This window comes from Abramis brama, assembly GCF_963993115.1.
Source record: "Abramis brama genome assembly, chromosome: 3".
In the NCBI taxonomy this organism is placed as follows: Eukaryota; Metazoa; Chordata; class Actinopteri; order Cypriniformes; family Leuciscidae; genus Abramis; species Abramis brama.
The window spans coordinates 26717839-26735545 of record NC_139965.1 but is presented as its reverse complement, the minus strand read 5'-3'; the positions used below and the strand labels follow the sequence as shown (position 1 = coordinate 26735545).

Here is a 17707-nt window from a genome sequence, read left to right as displayed (position 1 = left end):
AAATAAATCTCTTATTTGTAAACTTGTTTGCATTCTATGTTGTATGTTGTTGCGCTTGCTTGTAGTATGTTTTTTTTATATGCTGTTCATTCATTTATTGCTGATAATTAGACCAGTCCAATAATTTCCACATATGTCTAGCTAGCTTTCGATTATCAGAGCTGTTAACAGACTTGCTAAAAAAACACTCGTTTCTCTTACGTGTTTTTTGCGTTATGTTTTATAGCTTGCCTCACGAACTAGTTTGCCAGCTGAACTCAGGTGTTGTAAGGTGTATTTATCACGTAGTCCTGAGGGATATCAGACGACGCTGTTGACGTTGATTCTTGCGATTATCATGAGAACAGTTTTTAATATCTCACATAATTATCAGGACATAAATAAGCCTAACGTAGAGGTTGTAAATAGTGTAAACGAGTACAATTTGCAAACTATTATGATAAATTGCAATAATCATGTCTTCGGATCTGTGCCTATTCCATGCCCGATGCAGGTACCGGTGTACAGGGTGGGAGGTGGGGGGGTGGAGGGGTATTTACGACAGTGCAAGTATTCCATAGCGACTCTAGGGGTCGCTGTTTGACAAAAACACAATTCCTTCACAGTGTGCCTTTAAGTCATTGGCTGACTAACCAATGGAATTTCTGCCAAAGTATGTGGGGGAGAGTGCGCAAAAGGGCCGCAAAGATAAAAAGCACACGACTGTAAACCTTTTTTGTTAAAATGATGTGCTACGTGACATTCACTTTAGCAGCTATGAACACTGAACACTGAATTTGTTTAAGTTGGAGCTGCTCTTCTGAAAAGGAAAAATAAATAAAATATTCTGAAAATGTAATGTCTCTTCAAACATAGTGGAATGATTGTCATTTAAATACCACTAGTATGCAGTTTACATTAAAGGTGCAGTAAGCGATTTCTGAACACTGTTGATATTTGAAATTAGCCCAAACAAACAATTCCCTTCTTTGCTCCGCCCCCAGACATGCAGTGGATGTCACTATCATAGCAGAAGCGAAGCAAAATAAAGCTTCGCAAATAATAAATCAAAAATGATGAACGAACGACTGACAAGGAAGAACAAAATATGAACATACAGTACACAAGAGTTAATATTAGAAAAGCGTTCCAGTGCTGGAGAGACTTAAAGGGATACTTCAGGATTTAGCATTAAGCTTTGTATTAGTAGAAAACCTGTAGTATTTTCAAATTACCGTGCTTTCCACCCTCATATCCCCCTGAGACGAGAGATTTATGTATTTTTTTTGTCTGGAAAAAATCCTCCGATGACGCAAAAATCTTAATTTTGCATCATTGGAGGATTTTTTGGCCAGAGGCTAAAGACTACAGCCAGTAGTAGGGGCTGTCCCGCATGTTTTCAACCCGCCCATAGAGGGTGGGATCGCACTCACAGAATGTACACGTAGTGTCAGCCATCTTTTTTTGGAAGCTAAGCTAGCAGGCTCTTGTTCTGTGGAGAAAGCTGAGTAGAGGGGTTACCATCCATGTCCGGGATTCGGCTTTTGCTTTCTCTGCAGTCGCGATTCATTGTTTACATGCACACCTTTTGTTTCAATCTAACTGAATTCATTCCGATTGGTGAATCTGAATGTAGTGTTTACATGAATGCTAAACAAGTTGCGTTCGGTTGATGTGCGTTTTAACATTGCTAAGAAAATTCCCGCTCCTCCGTGAGAGATACGAGACCGGTGCGTCTCGCTCATCAGTAATCACGCCACCGGCGTCGCGTCGTTCTCCCACGCCCCTCAGCCTCGTCCTGCTCGCCACAGTAAACATAATGAATGGCGACTGTAGAACACAAAACCCGGACATTTTGGGCGATCTCATGGAGACTCACTAGTAGCCTAGCCTGTGCTCTCTTACCGGTAGGCCTGGCTTGGGAGTGGTCTCCTAGGGCAGTGAAGCAAGTGCATTCTGGGAGTTGTTGTCTTTCATCCAAAAATACATTTTCTGGCTTTTCTCAGTCTAGAAAGCTCCAAATTCAAAAATAATTTCACATTTCTTCTACATAAGTGACCCATTTTAAATACACATTCATCTTTCCAGAGGTGAAGTATCCCTTTAAGCAGAAAGGCCTGAAACAGATGCTGAGGATGTGTTGTTTCTGTTCCATATGTCTGGAGCTGGTGTACTACTGGCGACAAACAATAACACTCAAAACCAGTGTTACTCACGTATGGAGCAGAAACAACATCTGTTTTCAGGCCTTCCCGCTTAAGTCTCTGCTGCACTGGAATGCTGTTCTAATATTAACTTCCTAAAACTCTAACCCTTCTTTTTCCAGTGATATTCTTTTGACCTTTTTTCTTTTGTAATGTCTCTCAGCCATCTCTCTTTCAACAGTCTTCAAATCTCACTCCCTCTCCTTCTCTCATCATGGGTGGACACCAGTGGGGATTTCTTTAAGACTGCAAGGGAAGCTCGGCTTCCCCTATAATGTCAAAAAATTAATGGTCAAATATGTACTATTGTGTTAACATTTTATTGACTAAAAATGCGTTAGAAAACGCTCACACAATCAGTTACATATATCAGGTCGGCTGACTCGATTTCCTTCTCATACATTCCCGTAGCGTCACAGTGCATTTCCCTGTTGAAGCCCAGCGTCCATTGACTTCAATGGGGCTGCTTTGAACAGTTTTTTTCAGTGCTTCGAAACTAGACGGTCATTGGATAAATGCTGTGATTATATCCCGCTCACGGACGCTCAGCGTCTCTGGGGGTGAATGAGGAGTGGGCTGGCCTGGACTCCGGGCTTCTGCGTGATGATTGGAGGGTCTGTCGAAAGGCTGCATCTCCTTTTGATTGACAGCGATTTCATACAATAAAAAGTCGCTGATCCTGAAGCTATTCGAGCTCAGTCCCATCGCAGATTTTTCAAGTGTAGTAGAAACACAAACTGCTGCAACCTATTTATTGGTATTTGCTTGTCGAAATTGCTAGCCAATTTTCACAATACATTTCACACAATTATACATTTATACCTTTATTATATTATTACTTATTGTATTTTTTATATTATTATTAGTAATAATTAAAAAATTTTTGTTAAAATAATTAAAAATATATATTATTAGTAGTAGTATTATTATACTTTATTATATTATTATTTATACCTTTATTATATTATTACATTTATACAATTATATTTAACTCTGCTGGCCATTGAGAGAACACTGGTCAAGTCACTGGAAAAGACGCCTAGTTGGTACGACACAGAGCATTTTCTTGAAAAGGAACGTAGAATTTACGTATAAATAAATGGGACAATTTTTATGACGTAGGCCGAAAATGAGCTTCCCCTCTTTGAAAGACCAGCAGCCGCCACTGGTGGACACACCCCCTACAGCTGATTGGCTACAAGCTTATTATGGTGCTCGTTCCGATCCACTTTCTACAGCGTTTTTCAGAAATCTCTTACTGCACCTTTAATACAGCCCACCTTTGGTCTGCGATCTACTGTGCTGAAAAAGCCCTATTTTAATGTAACCAAATATTTCCTGTTTTTATATGCAATCTTAAAAACATGCTAAAATTTTATCTTCTAACAATACAACAGCTTGTCACTGAGCAGTACCCTTAAGTTCGCCTTAGGGAAAACTGTAAGGTTTAGAACAGCAAGAGCATCTTGGTTGGCATAGGTTCTGAGATATGTATTAATATTGATATATATATAATGTAATTTCCCCTGTGTCATTTGCAGGTAATAATGGCAGCATTAACTCCATCTCTGACCGAGGGACACAGCTGCCTGGTCACCGGGAGGTAAGATTTCAGATATTTTCATCTCAGTCAGATATCTTGTCATAGCTTATGGTTCAGCTCTACCCTGTCTGAAGAAGTAACAGATTACTACTGTGCTGTTTTGTAATGTGGTAAATAGGTCACATTTTGAGGTTGTGGTAATTTAAATGTGTGTGAATGTACTCACAACAAATAGGTCTCCCAACTGCCCTAAACATCTCTGTTTTAAACATTTATGTTGGGCCAATTTGAACTTGTAAATGTCTAAGTATAGCTCTTGAAGACAGGTCAAAGGGATTTTGGGGTTCTCCCATTAATACACTTTTATAATGTCCACCAAACGCAATATACAGCGATTCACACTCTTTATCATAAAATAATTTGTGAACAAAAAATGACATTTGTGATTTAAAGATTTTTAAAAACCATTTTGATTTAGACTGTTTTGAAAAGAACCAACTCTAAAGAACAATTTGCCCACAAATCAAACTTTATTATGGCATGCAAAATGGGTTTTACACTTTATAAGGAATATTTAGACTAGGAAAAAAAAAACGATTCAATTGACGTTTCCACGATTTTAAAGATTGCATTAATTTAATTGCAATAATGACTTTTCTTGGCCTGGAAACACATTTTTTAAATTTCCTGGTTTTTTGATGACTTAAGCAACCCTGAATATATTCAAATTCTCACACGTTTAGAAAATTCTTATGTTTATTATACAGAAGGAGATTCTGGTTGTTCCAAAGCATGCAGATTATGCATTTGCTTTCTTTCTCTTGCTGTTGCACTTTGCTAATGATAATTTCCACATCTTAGTGCAGCCAGCAATAAAGGAGTGGTTTGGCAAGCCAAGTAGTCCGGTGGTGTAGTGAAAATACCGTTACCGAGGTGATAAAAGCACCAAATTTTGCATGGTGTTTCCTTAGGGTCTATAGTGTAATTTTGGCCTAGGAGCCCTTGGAAATAAATGTTGTAACATGTTATATTAGAAGTATAACATTATCAATGAAATATGCTTAAAAACACAGAGATTTTCAAGTTCCTGCACAAGAAAAAGTATTTAAATGAATTCCAAAGTTAACATTTTGATATGTTTATTTATGTTTATGAACTTTTACATAACTGAAGCTTCAATACATGTTACAGTATTAGCAATATGATCTTTATTGGCCCTGTAATTGATAATTACGAGTCGTTACAGTTGCATTTGCAAAGAGGTGAGCAGTCTAGAGTTGCTTTGACACATTTGCAGGTGGAACAATCCCCCTTACAGCAAAATTTGATAAGTTCTCTGCAGGCTGTGGGGACTTCTGGAAGTGTCATCCAAACTGGTTCCCAAGACCCTAATTCCTTGGTCCATCCATAGTCCCTTGGAGAAGGAATACCTTGCTGTGAGAATGTGCTGGTCGCCCAGATTCCAGTCTGATAAACTGCCCATCTGATGTGCTGCAGTAGAGTATCTTGGGTGGGTGGCAGTTTCTCCATTGTCCTACTCCCATGACAGAAGAGTTCTTTCCTCTTCTGGACAATGGAGCTTGAAGGACTGGACTTGTCATAAAAGATGACAGTCAGTCTCTCAAGCTTTTGAAACTGCCATGAAGCAGCATCTAATTTTTGGAATGGATTTCTGGCAAGGGAAGCAAATACTTCAGTGGCTTTATCATAGGCTTGCCAGGCCCACCAAACTGACTTCTTACCCTTCCCAGTGAAAGCAGATGTTGTATCACACCCTGAATAGGCATGGAACATCAACAGTGCTTGAAACTTGTCCTTACCCAGACTTTTACATATGTAATTGACATGGTAAAATCTGTACTTTTTGCCCCTGCCAAAAGCGCTTGCGCCAACTTCAAGCATAACAATTACAATGGCGGACTAAATCGTCTTTCTGCAAATGTTTCTCCTGGCATTGCGATCCTATATTGGGGTCAGAAGAAGACGTTTAGAACACATTTGTGCTGCTCGTCTGGATTACTATAGATGGAGGTTACGTTCGAGAAGAAGTTTGACACTAACCCTGCCCCCTGCCCCCAGCCCCCGACGTAACCATGACGTGGTAAAAGAACGGTTCTAGTCCAGCAAAGAGTTGGTGCCGCTTTGGAACCAATTTTCCTGGTCGAAAACCGGTTCTTTGGCTGTCGAAACATAAAGAACTGGTTCGCGAGTAGACACCGGCTCCGAACCGGCACCAACACTGCCTTGGTGGAAAAGGGGTATAAGATGAACTCTGTTTTAGCTACAGATTCATCTGCACAGTTACGGCTGTGAAGAGTGACTAGATCTTTAAAATCATCCAAGAAAGGGTTGCCCATTCTTTTAATAGTTTCAGACAGGTTGGCTACATGTCTTTGAAATGTTTTCTGTGTGGAAAGACACTGTTCATGATGCTGGAAGTTCTTAGGATTATCTATGTCATTTTCAGGAAGAAAGTCCTCTTCAAATTCTTTCAGCAATCTTCCCAACTCTGGTCCAGAGATCATCCATCGTCTGAAAGCATTTGGGTTTTCTGTGAGACCAACTGCACCACCGCAATCTTTCACAATCGTATTCTCTTGTTCTTGAGCTTGGTCGAAAGGTATTGCAGAGAACTTGTTGTATGTCTTTGAGAGAACCCAGTGTGAATGCTTTTCAAACTCATCCTTGATGGTGCTGGGCAAAGACTTCATGTCCCTGATGTGGACGGACATGCATAGTTCTTGTAGTTCTTGCATAGTTTCTATGGTCCAAGGCAAAAAATAGAGGGATGAGTTCTTCTAAAACTTCTACATATAGAAGGAAGTTCTTCTCTCTGTGAGCTCTGACAAAAATGAGAATGAGGGTTTCATATCTTAGTATTAGACCCCAATACATGAAAGTTGGACTCTTCTTCAGCATGTCATTTCTCCAAGTGATAAAGGTATCTTTATCTTTGTGGCCAGCAATAAGCTGAAAAGCAAAAAGCTTCCTGCTGTAGATTGTGAAGTGACAGTAGAGTGACTTGGTCTCCATGACTTGCACCATGCCTGGTGCGAGTTAGGTGTGCTGCTTTCAGAAATGAGTCAGCCTTTCCAGAAGATGCTACTTCTGCTTCAGTGAGTGCTGTCGTCCAACCAGAGCACTCTAATTTTATTATTTTTTTTTTTTTTTTAAACAGGAAAAGATTAAAGACAATCGGGCCTGACTCAGTATAAAACTGATTTTCAGCAGGTTCCTGCTCTGCAGAACATAAATACCACAAACAAAACTCCTAGACAAGACAGCAACAAACACACAAACCAAGAGAATGAGCATCAGGGGGAGGCCATGAAGCCATCTCAGTGGTCACAGATATACCTGTCCATTAGATGGCAAGCAAATGTTATTTTAAATAGTCTTATTGATGTTATAGCTCTGATGTGCTGTGGAATCTCTAATAGGTCGCCAAGTGTATTCCAAGTGTATTCCTTAGTTGGACATTAAGCATAAAAGAACGAACGAATTATGACCTGCAACATGTCTACAATAGGCAACCAAAATAACTGAAAGTACATCTAGCTATGTACTGTCACACACAAATAGGATTTAATGTGATGTGATGCAGCCTAACATAAAATAATGACCAAACTATGAACTCAGTAGATAGCTATATGAATGACCTAGTTGAATTGAAAAATAAGAGAAAACCAATATCTCTTAACATTTAAGCATTTTTGCTGCCTTTTTTAATAATTCCGCCTATATTATACAGGGCTTTTTGAGTTTTTTTTAGGTATAAGGTGTCTTAGCACTCTGTTTTACACTTATAATTTGGAAGATCTACTGGCCTGAGCACAAATTAACAAAAGGAAGCTTATTCATTGGTCTTAAAAGGCAATTACCCTGAAAGTTTTACTTGAGAGGAAAAAAACAAAAAACGTTTTTCATGAATATTGTTTTTTAAGTGATTTGACACTAAATTTCAATATTTCAGCTGGGCTCCTAGGCTGAAATCATTTAGGAGGTCCTAAAGAAGCTTCATGTAAAATTTGGTGCTTTTATCACTTCGGTAACAGTATTATTTAATATGTGCACTACCCAACTGGACTAAAGTGGGTGTTCATATCAAGGCCAAGTAGATGAGAAAGCACTTAGTCCCATTAGTCCAACAGAGCTGTTGAAGTGTTAAAACGGTGACAAATCATTGCTTGTGTTCAAGACAGATACTGAATTACTCACCCTTGTGTTACCAGTTTAGTGAGGGGGCATCTAGAACTGAAACATGTAGCTCTGCTTTTTAGTGAATAATGAAGTATCACAATGAGCATGTGATTGTGATCTCAGTCCCAGAACAGTATAAACCAGTTCATCACAGGAGAGTCTCCAGGCCAAGGCATGTTTCCCCCAGTTCTCTGCAGTGAGGGGGAGTGACCTACTCTTATCAGAGGTCTCTGTGTGAGAGAGTGTGCAGCTTGCTGTTTACATCTGATAGCACTACTTTGGGCAATACCTCTCTGTGACATACCACCATTGGAGCACTTTATGAAAATTATGACAGCTTGAACTGAGGTATGGACGCGATGGAATCAACAATTCAATTACACTTCAAATAATTTTTTTTCCAAAGATGTTTTCTGTCATTTTAGGTAGTTTTTATCACGCTGATGTAAGTTTAAGTGTTTTTTTAATTTTTTTTATACAAGTCTGGTCTTAGTTGGTCTTGATGCTATAAAAATGGGAATGTGACGTCATGATTGACAGCTTCTCTAAACGAAGTAGTGCACTGAGGCACCAACAGACTTTTTTGGAGATTGGAGCTTCAACTTTAATTTCTACATGTCCATAACTGTTTATTTCACACTGACATAATGAGTTGTTCTGAAGTAAGCTGTACTAACGGTTTCTGCGAGAGTGAGGGCGGGACCTTGATATCGCGGCTCCACTTCGCGTTCACTGCTGCGCAGAAGCAGGTCCCAAATCAGCGTAAGATGTCAGCGCCATATTAGAAATTTGGTGGCTTTACTTTTCACCAATGGAAGAGAGTGAAGGGGCGTCGTCCATCTTTTTTTACAATCTATGCTTACTTCGTTAGAGCTTTTTTTTTAAATGACTCTTTAAAATGAAACCTTTGTAGGGTTGAACATTACATTTCTTGAATAGTGCATTGTTATTCACAACAAATCTTAAAATCACAAGTAGCCTATTATATATGAAATATGCAGAATGTGTAATGTTTAAATGTGTATAGTTTGTATTCAGTGTACTGTATATTAATAGCATATATTATTATTATTTTTCTTTGATGATAGTCTTTTTTCCTGAACACATTGAGACTGGACAACATCGACATATTTTATTTCGATTGTTTTACTTTGTGAAAGTTTTTTTTTTTTTTTTTTTGAGAGAGAGAGGTGAGTCATAAGAGGAGGAAGGGTGGACCTTCAGCATCTGTCTTGAACACAAGCAGTGATTTGTCATTGTTTTAACACTTCAACAGCTCTGTTGGACTAATGGGACTAGTGCTTTCTCATCTACTTGGCCTTCATATGAACACCCAATGTCTAGTGCTTAAAAGCAGATATTAAATAATAAAGTGCAGATATTTCAGATATAATGTGAAACTCCATAGATGTCCTTGAGAATTCCTGGAGCTTAAATGGTTATGTTGATTTGTTGTTTCTTTATAGATTGCTTGGAAGCATTTGATTGTCATTTTGCCATCAATAGTGATCAATAACCCTCCATGTCCTTTCCTAAAGGAGCAGCGTACAAAGGTCCCATCTGACCAGTAATGCTGATTAACAAAGTACTTGTTAAGTGCTCCTGTCAGCTCTCTCACATTTAATTAGTGGTCCGCAATAAAATGCCTTCACATATGGCACATTGCCTTGACTTTTTTAGTTTAATGACTTTCCCTGGTTCGGTCACTGACTGGCCTTTTTTTAGACGGATGTGCCAAGCAGGCAAACATTTTTGTGACTGATCTGTTTTGGCTTGTTTTAGTGTCTGGAGCAGCATATTTGTAGGGACAGTTGGTATTTCCTCCTCCTCTGTGCCTGTGGGATTTGTATGCATGATGTAGAAGATAGAGTATACAGTATGTTTATCAATTGTAAAACAGGACTTGCAGACATACCTCAAAGGCATGTTTGTACAAGTATGATGTATTTTGAATCTCCTGAGGTTTTATTATACCCCATTTGCATAACTGTATTAATGTCAGTTGGTATTGGTATTTTGGTTTTGTGTCTGGGATGGCTGGGGTGTTTGTTTGGTTGTTTTTGTCTTTTTTGCATTTGCATTTTTTGCTTAAAATATTTACAACAAGGTACCATAATATTAGCATATTTTGTTTAATCCAGACTTGTGTCTGGATTAAAACCTTGGCATTGTTTGAAATGTCTTGGTATATGAGATAAATACTAGGACATCAATAAAGTAATTATTCAATAATCATCAATAGCAAAAAAATACAAAAAGAATTATCATCTGATACAATCACTGTATCATGGCATCATCACAATTTTATAAGAGAATTTGGACTACAAATTTGTCACTTGATGTGTTCTTTTAAATTCATATTTTTACATAATTGTCTTTTTACATATTGTCTTTTTGTACAAAAAAAATGTACCCAGAAGTGACTTAAACCTGGGAAAAACTTTTTTTGGTGACTTCCTCATCTGAAAATGGTACAAAATTAAAATATATTATTATTATTATTTAAAATGTGTGTGTGTGTGTGTGTGTGTGTGTGTGTGTGTATGTATGTATATATGTATGTATATATATATATATATATATATATATATATATATATATATATATATATATATATATATATATATATATATATATATATATATATATATATATATATATATATAAATATATATATATATATAAATATATATATATATATATATAAATATATATATATATAAATATATATATATATATATAAATATATAAATATATAAATAAAATGCTAAACAGTTTTCTGTTTGGGTTAGGTTACAGTAATTGTAACTAGCTGTATATGAAAAACAATAGAGGTCTATGGAACGTCACCATTTAGATAGCTAAGCCAGTGTGTGTGGGTGTGTGTGTTGATCGTATACTCTACATGTCTGCAGATGTAACAGTTCTCTTCATACTGTACCTGTGGTTTTCTCAGCACATCTTGCAGCAGCTCTTCCTGGAGCCTCTCATGCTGTCATGATACTATTTCTGCTGTGTTAGTGGGATGATGTTTTACTCGGCAGTAAATTTCTGCTCTCACTACCCTGAGCACTAAAGTGATTTATGCGGTATGTTGAGCATCACCTCCACTGATGTAACGGGTCTGTTGGGGTTTTGTCAACTAAAAAAATAAGCAACAGTTAATAGAAATCACTTGCGTCATGACACATTTGTTTATTGTGACAGGAGGCAACTCTGAAAGGCTGTATGGTCATGTAGTTGTGTATAAGTGGGAATGATGTTGATATGAATCTTCTGAATGTTTCTTTTTTAGATAGACAAGTTTGAGGAGAACAGGGACTCTGTGTACTTCAAGGATGGTGTACGACGCATCGACTTCGTCCTGTCCTACGTTGACGACAAGGATGGAGACAAAAAAGCGGTATGACACTAATATGCAGGACTTTCATAGTTATATTATTAACAACACACTTCAAAGACAAGACAGTCACTTATTAGTTTTTTCTGTTAATTCATTCAAAGATGCATTTAAAATGCAATTCACACATACAATTACTTGAATATACTTCCTATATGATTGTTTTTAAAGCAGAAATAAGGTTGCAAAATGTTCCGCAAATCCCCAAAAACTTATATTAAAGGTGCTCTAAGTGACATCACGCATTTTTTAGGCCAAAACATTTTTTTTCACATACAGCAAACACCTCCTCACCATCCGCTAGCTGTCTGTCCCCTGAACACACTGAAAAAAAAAAAGCGCTTTCTGTAGACACCCAAGGGGCAAGAAAAACAAACTGGGCTAACCCGCACCACGAAACATAACAAACTGTTCCAGCCAATAACCGACAAGAAGGATTTGGGGGTGAGGTTTGGGGGGTTAGTGCGCGAATGAGGAGTAGGTAGGGTCTAGCTAGCCTCCGTTTTGTTTGACAGTACTATAAACGTATATATATATATAAATAAATAAGAACATTATTGAAAATAATGATGTTTACACTCACATATTCGAGGTGTTAGAAAATCACAGATTTGCTCATGCACAGATTTTCTGCACCCCTCATTAATTGTTTGTTTTCCACAGTCCTGATCTCTGTCATGCATAAAATTCTGGTATTGCTCCATCATCTGTAATTATTATTGATGCAGGAAGTCTAATTAGTGTGCGTTCGCTCCAAAATGTTCAGTACTTGGCCTTGTTAAGCAATCAAACAATGGCTGAAGCTTAATATTGCTCACCATGTACAAAAATAGTGTGAGGGACGACCTGTACGTAGGCATGCAGTGGTGGTGAGATGGGGTGAGATGTCTGCTGGGTCATGAGAAACAGTGAGTCAGAGTCAGATAGAAGCTGTTGCACAATAAACTGAATGACAAACAGTGATTGCATAAAATGAGAGCAGGGGGTCAACCACTTCTCTTTAGTCAGACCCTTCATTCAGTTCAATCGCTGAGAACACTGAAGGGTTTGCTGGTGAACCGGTTTGATGCTCTGTTTTCTCCTGTATGCAGAGGTTGATGCGCGGTCAGGCTCTCTGCTTAATGAAGGTCATATCCCTTGAGTCACCCATTTGAGGTGGTGTTCCATATGATAAGATGTGGTAACCATAGGTCACCGGTGCTTGTGGGAAATACGAGTTTTCTCTAAAGATGTAGTCCAAAGCTTGTTTACAACCCTCGGGACTTTAAATGTCACATATAAAATAGCCTCATATACAACGCTGAATCAATCGATGACTTAAAACGAATGATAAAAAAGAGAAAAAGACCATGAATGATATAGTACAATGATAAAGATGAAAGAAACTGATGTTTTTGTGTGGCCTTTCTTCCAGGAGAGAAGAAGAGAGTTTGAAGCCAACCTGGAGAAGTCTGGTCTTGAGCTGGAGACTGAAGATAAATCGGTGAGGTTCTGAGCCTCAGATGCCCCCTCATGGTTGCACTTCTATTATGGATCTTTTATTTTATTATTTAAAAATATATATTTTATGCATTTATTTTATTTATATATATATATATATATATATATATATATATATATATATATATATATATATATATATATATATATATATATATATATATATATATATATATGAGCATTATCACACGAGTAGCCGTGAGATATGGCTGTAGGCTATATCAGCACGGCTGTGATTCAGCCGTAGGTAATATTATTTATTTTTTATAACAGTAATAATAATAAATAAATAATATTATTTATTTACGGCATATTATTTATATAAAATAATATGTATTGAACAAAAATATTTAAATTAACAACAATAGCCATTATAAAAGACTATAGGAAATAAACACAAGCAAACAATTCACTCAAACGTACAAGCAGCACTCTAGTACAGGATTTAAGTGAAATATAGCCTAAATATAGAGTTATGAAACTTAATTTTCCCCTTAACCAAAAACGATTTGTAATAAAGTAATAAATTAATAAGACCAAAGATTGCCCGTTTGATATACCCCAAATGAATTATATCTAAATATTATGAATTCCTGAAGGACTGGCCGATATTACGTTGTTCTCTGAACATGAGCACTGATCGGCCGCTGACGGCCTGGAGCTCACATCTGTGAAAGTGTCTCGACAGATTGTAAAATAGGCACTATGATTATATATTAGTCACATATTTCTCCTATATCAAAGTACAGACCTTTATCTTGTTTTTACTGCTTTATATAAAAAAATATATTGTGCATTTATTATTCAAATTTTATTTTATTGTATTTTTTATGTTATTTTAGTATATTTAAACTATCAAAATGCAATTAATGCATTACTTCAAGGTGTCTTTTGATGTGATTTTGTACAAATGCTGTTTTGTTATGCATACAGATACCTTGTTACGCATTTTCCAATATAACACTTCCCCTCTCAAAAAAATCTCCCCCTGCAGGAGTCAGATGATCGTAAGACATATTATCTGAAGATCCACGCTCCATGGGAGGTGTTGGCCACCTATGCGGATGTGCTAAAGATCAAAGTGCCCTTTAAAGCGAGCGATATTCCCAAAGCTCGAGAAGTTCCTCTGGAGTGGCTAACTCATCCTTTCCGGCTTCCAGAAGGCATCATGAGGCCAGAGCCGGACTACTTCACTGCACCTTTTGACAAGAGCAAGGTTGACTTCTTCCTCATTGATGATAAGGACACGTTTTTTCCTCCCTCCACACGCAACAGGATTGTGTACTACATCCTGACCCGCTGCCCTTACTACAAGGAAGACCGTAAAGAGAAAGATAAGACGGGAATCAAACGACTGCTGAACAACGGCACCTACACCTCAGCTTATCCTCTTCATGACGTGAGTGTGAGATTTATGCACTTTTGCATTTTTGTGCTGTGACTTGTTTCTAATTTAGTATAGCTGCATTTAGAGCTCCATTCATTTTAATGTTATCTAGCAGAAGTTGTTTGTGCATTCCAGTGGATTTTTAATACATATTCCATAATAATAAAAATAGAATATTATTATTAGTAGTAGTAGTAACAACAATGATGCTATATTATATTAAACCAAAGAAAACTACAAAGTGAAAGAGATCATGAATTGAGAAATTTTCCTTGATCTTTTGACATATAAGAGGTATTACTATAAAAATATCCTGTCAATTTCTGAACTTCCTTGCAATTCCAAAAACAGCTTTTACTGAAACCAAGCTGGCAAAACGACTCGTTGAGTTTTGTCACATTATGACAATGCAATGAAAGGCCGCCTCTGCAGAAGAATAATGACTACTTCTACATCATTGCCTCTTTAGCCCCGCCCACTGATTCACGCATGTCATGTTGTCATGTCAAGTAAATACGAAACAGACGCAAACACAGGATTACTGCTCCAGCGGCAAAACGATGCTTCTGAGGATTTTGAAGTGTCAAGTATTGGAAACTTGAATGAACTTTAATTTTAACGAAGTTCCCATCAGATCGCGTCAGTAAGACACGGTTCGTTTGTTCACTTAATTTTTACTACGGATTCATTTTTAAACAAGGCACAGTTCGACACAGGCTTTTCAGTAGGGCTGGAACGACGCGTCGACGTAATCGATTACTTTAATTAGTCGATTTGCGTGGAATGCGTCGCTTCGTCGTGCTGTTTATGTTCCCCAATGATGGCGGCTCCCGGGCATTCTGAAAATTAGCCATTATTACAAAAAAAAACAAGCCTAATCTAAAGTGTGGAAAGTCTGGAAATGTTTTAAACGGGCAAAGCTGCGAGACGTGCGGCTCAAAAGTACTTTCTGCAACCGGTTACAAAGCATTGAACACTGTTGTTGGTCATTTAAAATATTTAATGGATGAACTTGCGCCTCAATTGGACTCATTTATTTAATTATGTGCTGTCGATCATGGTAAAACTTCATGGTTTTATGGACACCGCCATGTTTGACAATGTCGCTACGGTTAGTTAGAATGCGGTTGTGAACAATGAGCATTGAATGAACAAAACATTTCAGGATTCACATTTGTAAGCAGTTGCTGCTGTAAATCCCAAAAAGTGACTGTGAACTCAGCCATAGTAAAACACTAATTAGGCCTACACTGCATAAACCTTATCTTTTGTGATAAATAATATCATTAGGTAAAAGTTCATACATAGATTAGTTGTGGTTATTTGTAAATGATTGGTTATTATTTATCAGTAAATGAATCAATGGATTAATCAACTAGGCTATTCAGAAAAAAGCAAAAGATCGTTAAATTATTCGATTAATCGAGAAAAATAACCGATAGATTAATCGATTGAAAAATAATCGTTTGTTCCAGCCCTACTTTTCAGAGAGACTGAAAATAAAAGATGATGCAGTGATGACTAAATTGGATCCGACAGTAATGTCACAACACACAAATGTGAGTAACAGTGTTTTTACCATGTGTCACTATTTCTTTGTCTGATACAGATAGTATGTACCAAGTATTTATACTGTAGCATTGCAGTCAAACTAAATAGTTGCCTCCGAGGATGCAAGGGAAACAGTGTCTCCACAAAAAATAGGATGAGAAAATAATCCATATTACAAAAATAAAACAACACAAATATTACAAAATGTGACATTAAAAAGTGTACAAGTCGCTCATTTTTCTAAAGTAACACTGTCCAACAGCGACACCCCGAGGTGAAGATACAGCGGGACGCAGCATCTCTCTTGCCTCCCCTGAGCCCATTGAGTTTTAGATTGTATAGACGCCATAAACAGCTGGATGGCTGAAAGTTTTTTGCAGCTGAACTCAGATAAGACGGAGGTTTTAATTGTAGCGCCAGACAGCGCTATCCCTCTGATCATGCAGAATATTGGACCTTTGTCATCTGCGGTCCGGACTAGTTTAAGGAACCTTGGGGTGACATTTGATAAATCCCTATCTTTCGAAACCCACATCAAATCACTGACCAAATCCTGTTTTTTCCACTTACGTAATATTAGTAAATTGAGGTCTGTGGTCTCTCAGGCCACATCCACACGAAGCCAGAGCTTTCCCTATCCGATGTTTTTTTTCCCCCGTTAAAAAAAAAAATTCTGTAAACACAGCGTCGTTTCAAGAAATATCTGCGTACACACGAAACCACTGAAACCGACTCAAAATGATGTACAGTAGTATACATGCCAGAATGTATGTGGCGCTGTAATTCTGCCACAGACATGCACTAAAAACGGAGAAGAACACTTAGAGCATGCGCATAAACCTTGTGCGCTGTCATAGATATATACATAGCCTATGTATATATCTATGGCGCGCTGTATAGACCCAGAGCCCGTCTAGGCACAGTAGCTTCTTTTTTTATTTTCTTTTTTACCAAGAACTTTATTGAACAATATGAACAACCATAAATGGCCTGGTACAAAATATGAGTCACGATATTTGATAGTTAGCGGACGCATAAAGTTTACCACAAAGAACCGGCAAAAGTAATCATTATGAATGTGTCAAATATAGCAAGGAGACATTTTAATTGTTTATTAATAAACTATTTTTTTCTGTGTCAGTCTCGGCTAAAGATGTTGACGATGCTGACTCTCCACCTTCGCAGTATTGTGAGCGTGCCTATAGAGAGAAATGCACACTTCATACGGATTACATAAGAGAGTTGTCTGTTTCTTTTCATTTTTAATTATTTTGTTTAAATGTAGACATTTCAAGCTTTCTATATTTCTGAGTTTCGGTTCATTTATGAAGACGAGCTCCAGTTCACGAGCAATGCAAGTTATATCGCGCCTGCGCCTCCATGTCCTGATTCAATTGTAAGCTATATTCTTATTTATTAAATCCAGGCAATTGGTTGATGAAACATTGATTAAAATTAAGATACAATTTATACAAAACGAAATTCACTTTAAAGAAAGGCTTTATACAAAACAAAACTTAATGTGCAGGGAACTACACTAACCTTTTCCACTGGTGGCACTTGCGCTACTAACTTTTTCAGTTACTGGCGCAAAACATGATTTGGTCGCACAAATTGTTTATAGTAAGCCGCTCTGGATAATAATGAACAATAATGAAACCGTATTGCATACAGATGTGCTTTTTATTTTACTTGCCATCTTTTAAACCACATGCCTTCTTGTTTTTGTTTTCTTTAACATTGGTTGGGATAGATTTACTGCAATAGAAAATACAGTACACAATAAAGTGCTAAATGGATTTCAACATGCTATGGTTGGCACAGATGGGCAGACTCCTGAACTCTTAAGTAGTGATGCATGCACCGATGTGAAAATTGTGGCCGATACCGCTATTAATATTGCTGTTATGGCCGATACCGATATCTCTGTATAGAAAACAAAT

At 37.4% G+C, this 17707-nt stretch overlaps 1 protein-coding gene across 2 annotated transcripts in view; it reads left to right on the top strand.

The window, feature by feature from the left end:
- Nucleotides 1-17707, top strand: part of ano5b (anoctamin 5b) — a 43540-nt gene that overhangs the window by 8697 nt on the left and 17136 nt on the right. The window contains exons 2-6 of one of the 2 annotated variants that reach the window (XM_084109197.1): nucleotides 3725-3786; nucleotides 11222-11329; nucleotides 12741-12809; nucleotides 13821-14225; nucleotides 15689-15772. In XM_084109197.1, coding sequence (XP_083965323.1) covers nucleotides 3725-3786; nucleotides 11222-11329; nucleotides 12741-12809; nucleotides 13821-14225; nucleotides 15689-15772 — 728 coding nt within the window. The remainder of the gene's footprint in view (nucleotides 1-3724; nucleotides 3787-11221; nucleotides 11330-12740; nucleotides 12810-13820; nucleotides 14226-15688; nucleotides 15773-17707) is intronic. The other variant, XM_084109198.1, reaches the window with a different exon arrangement.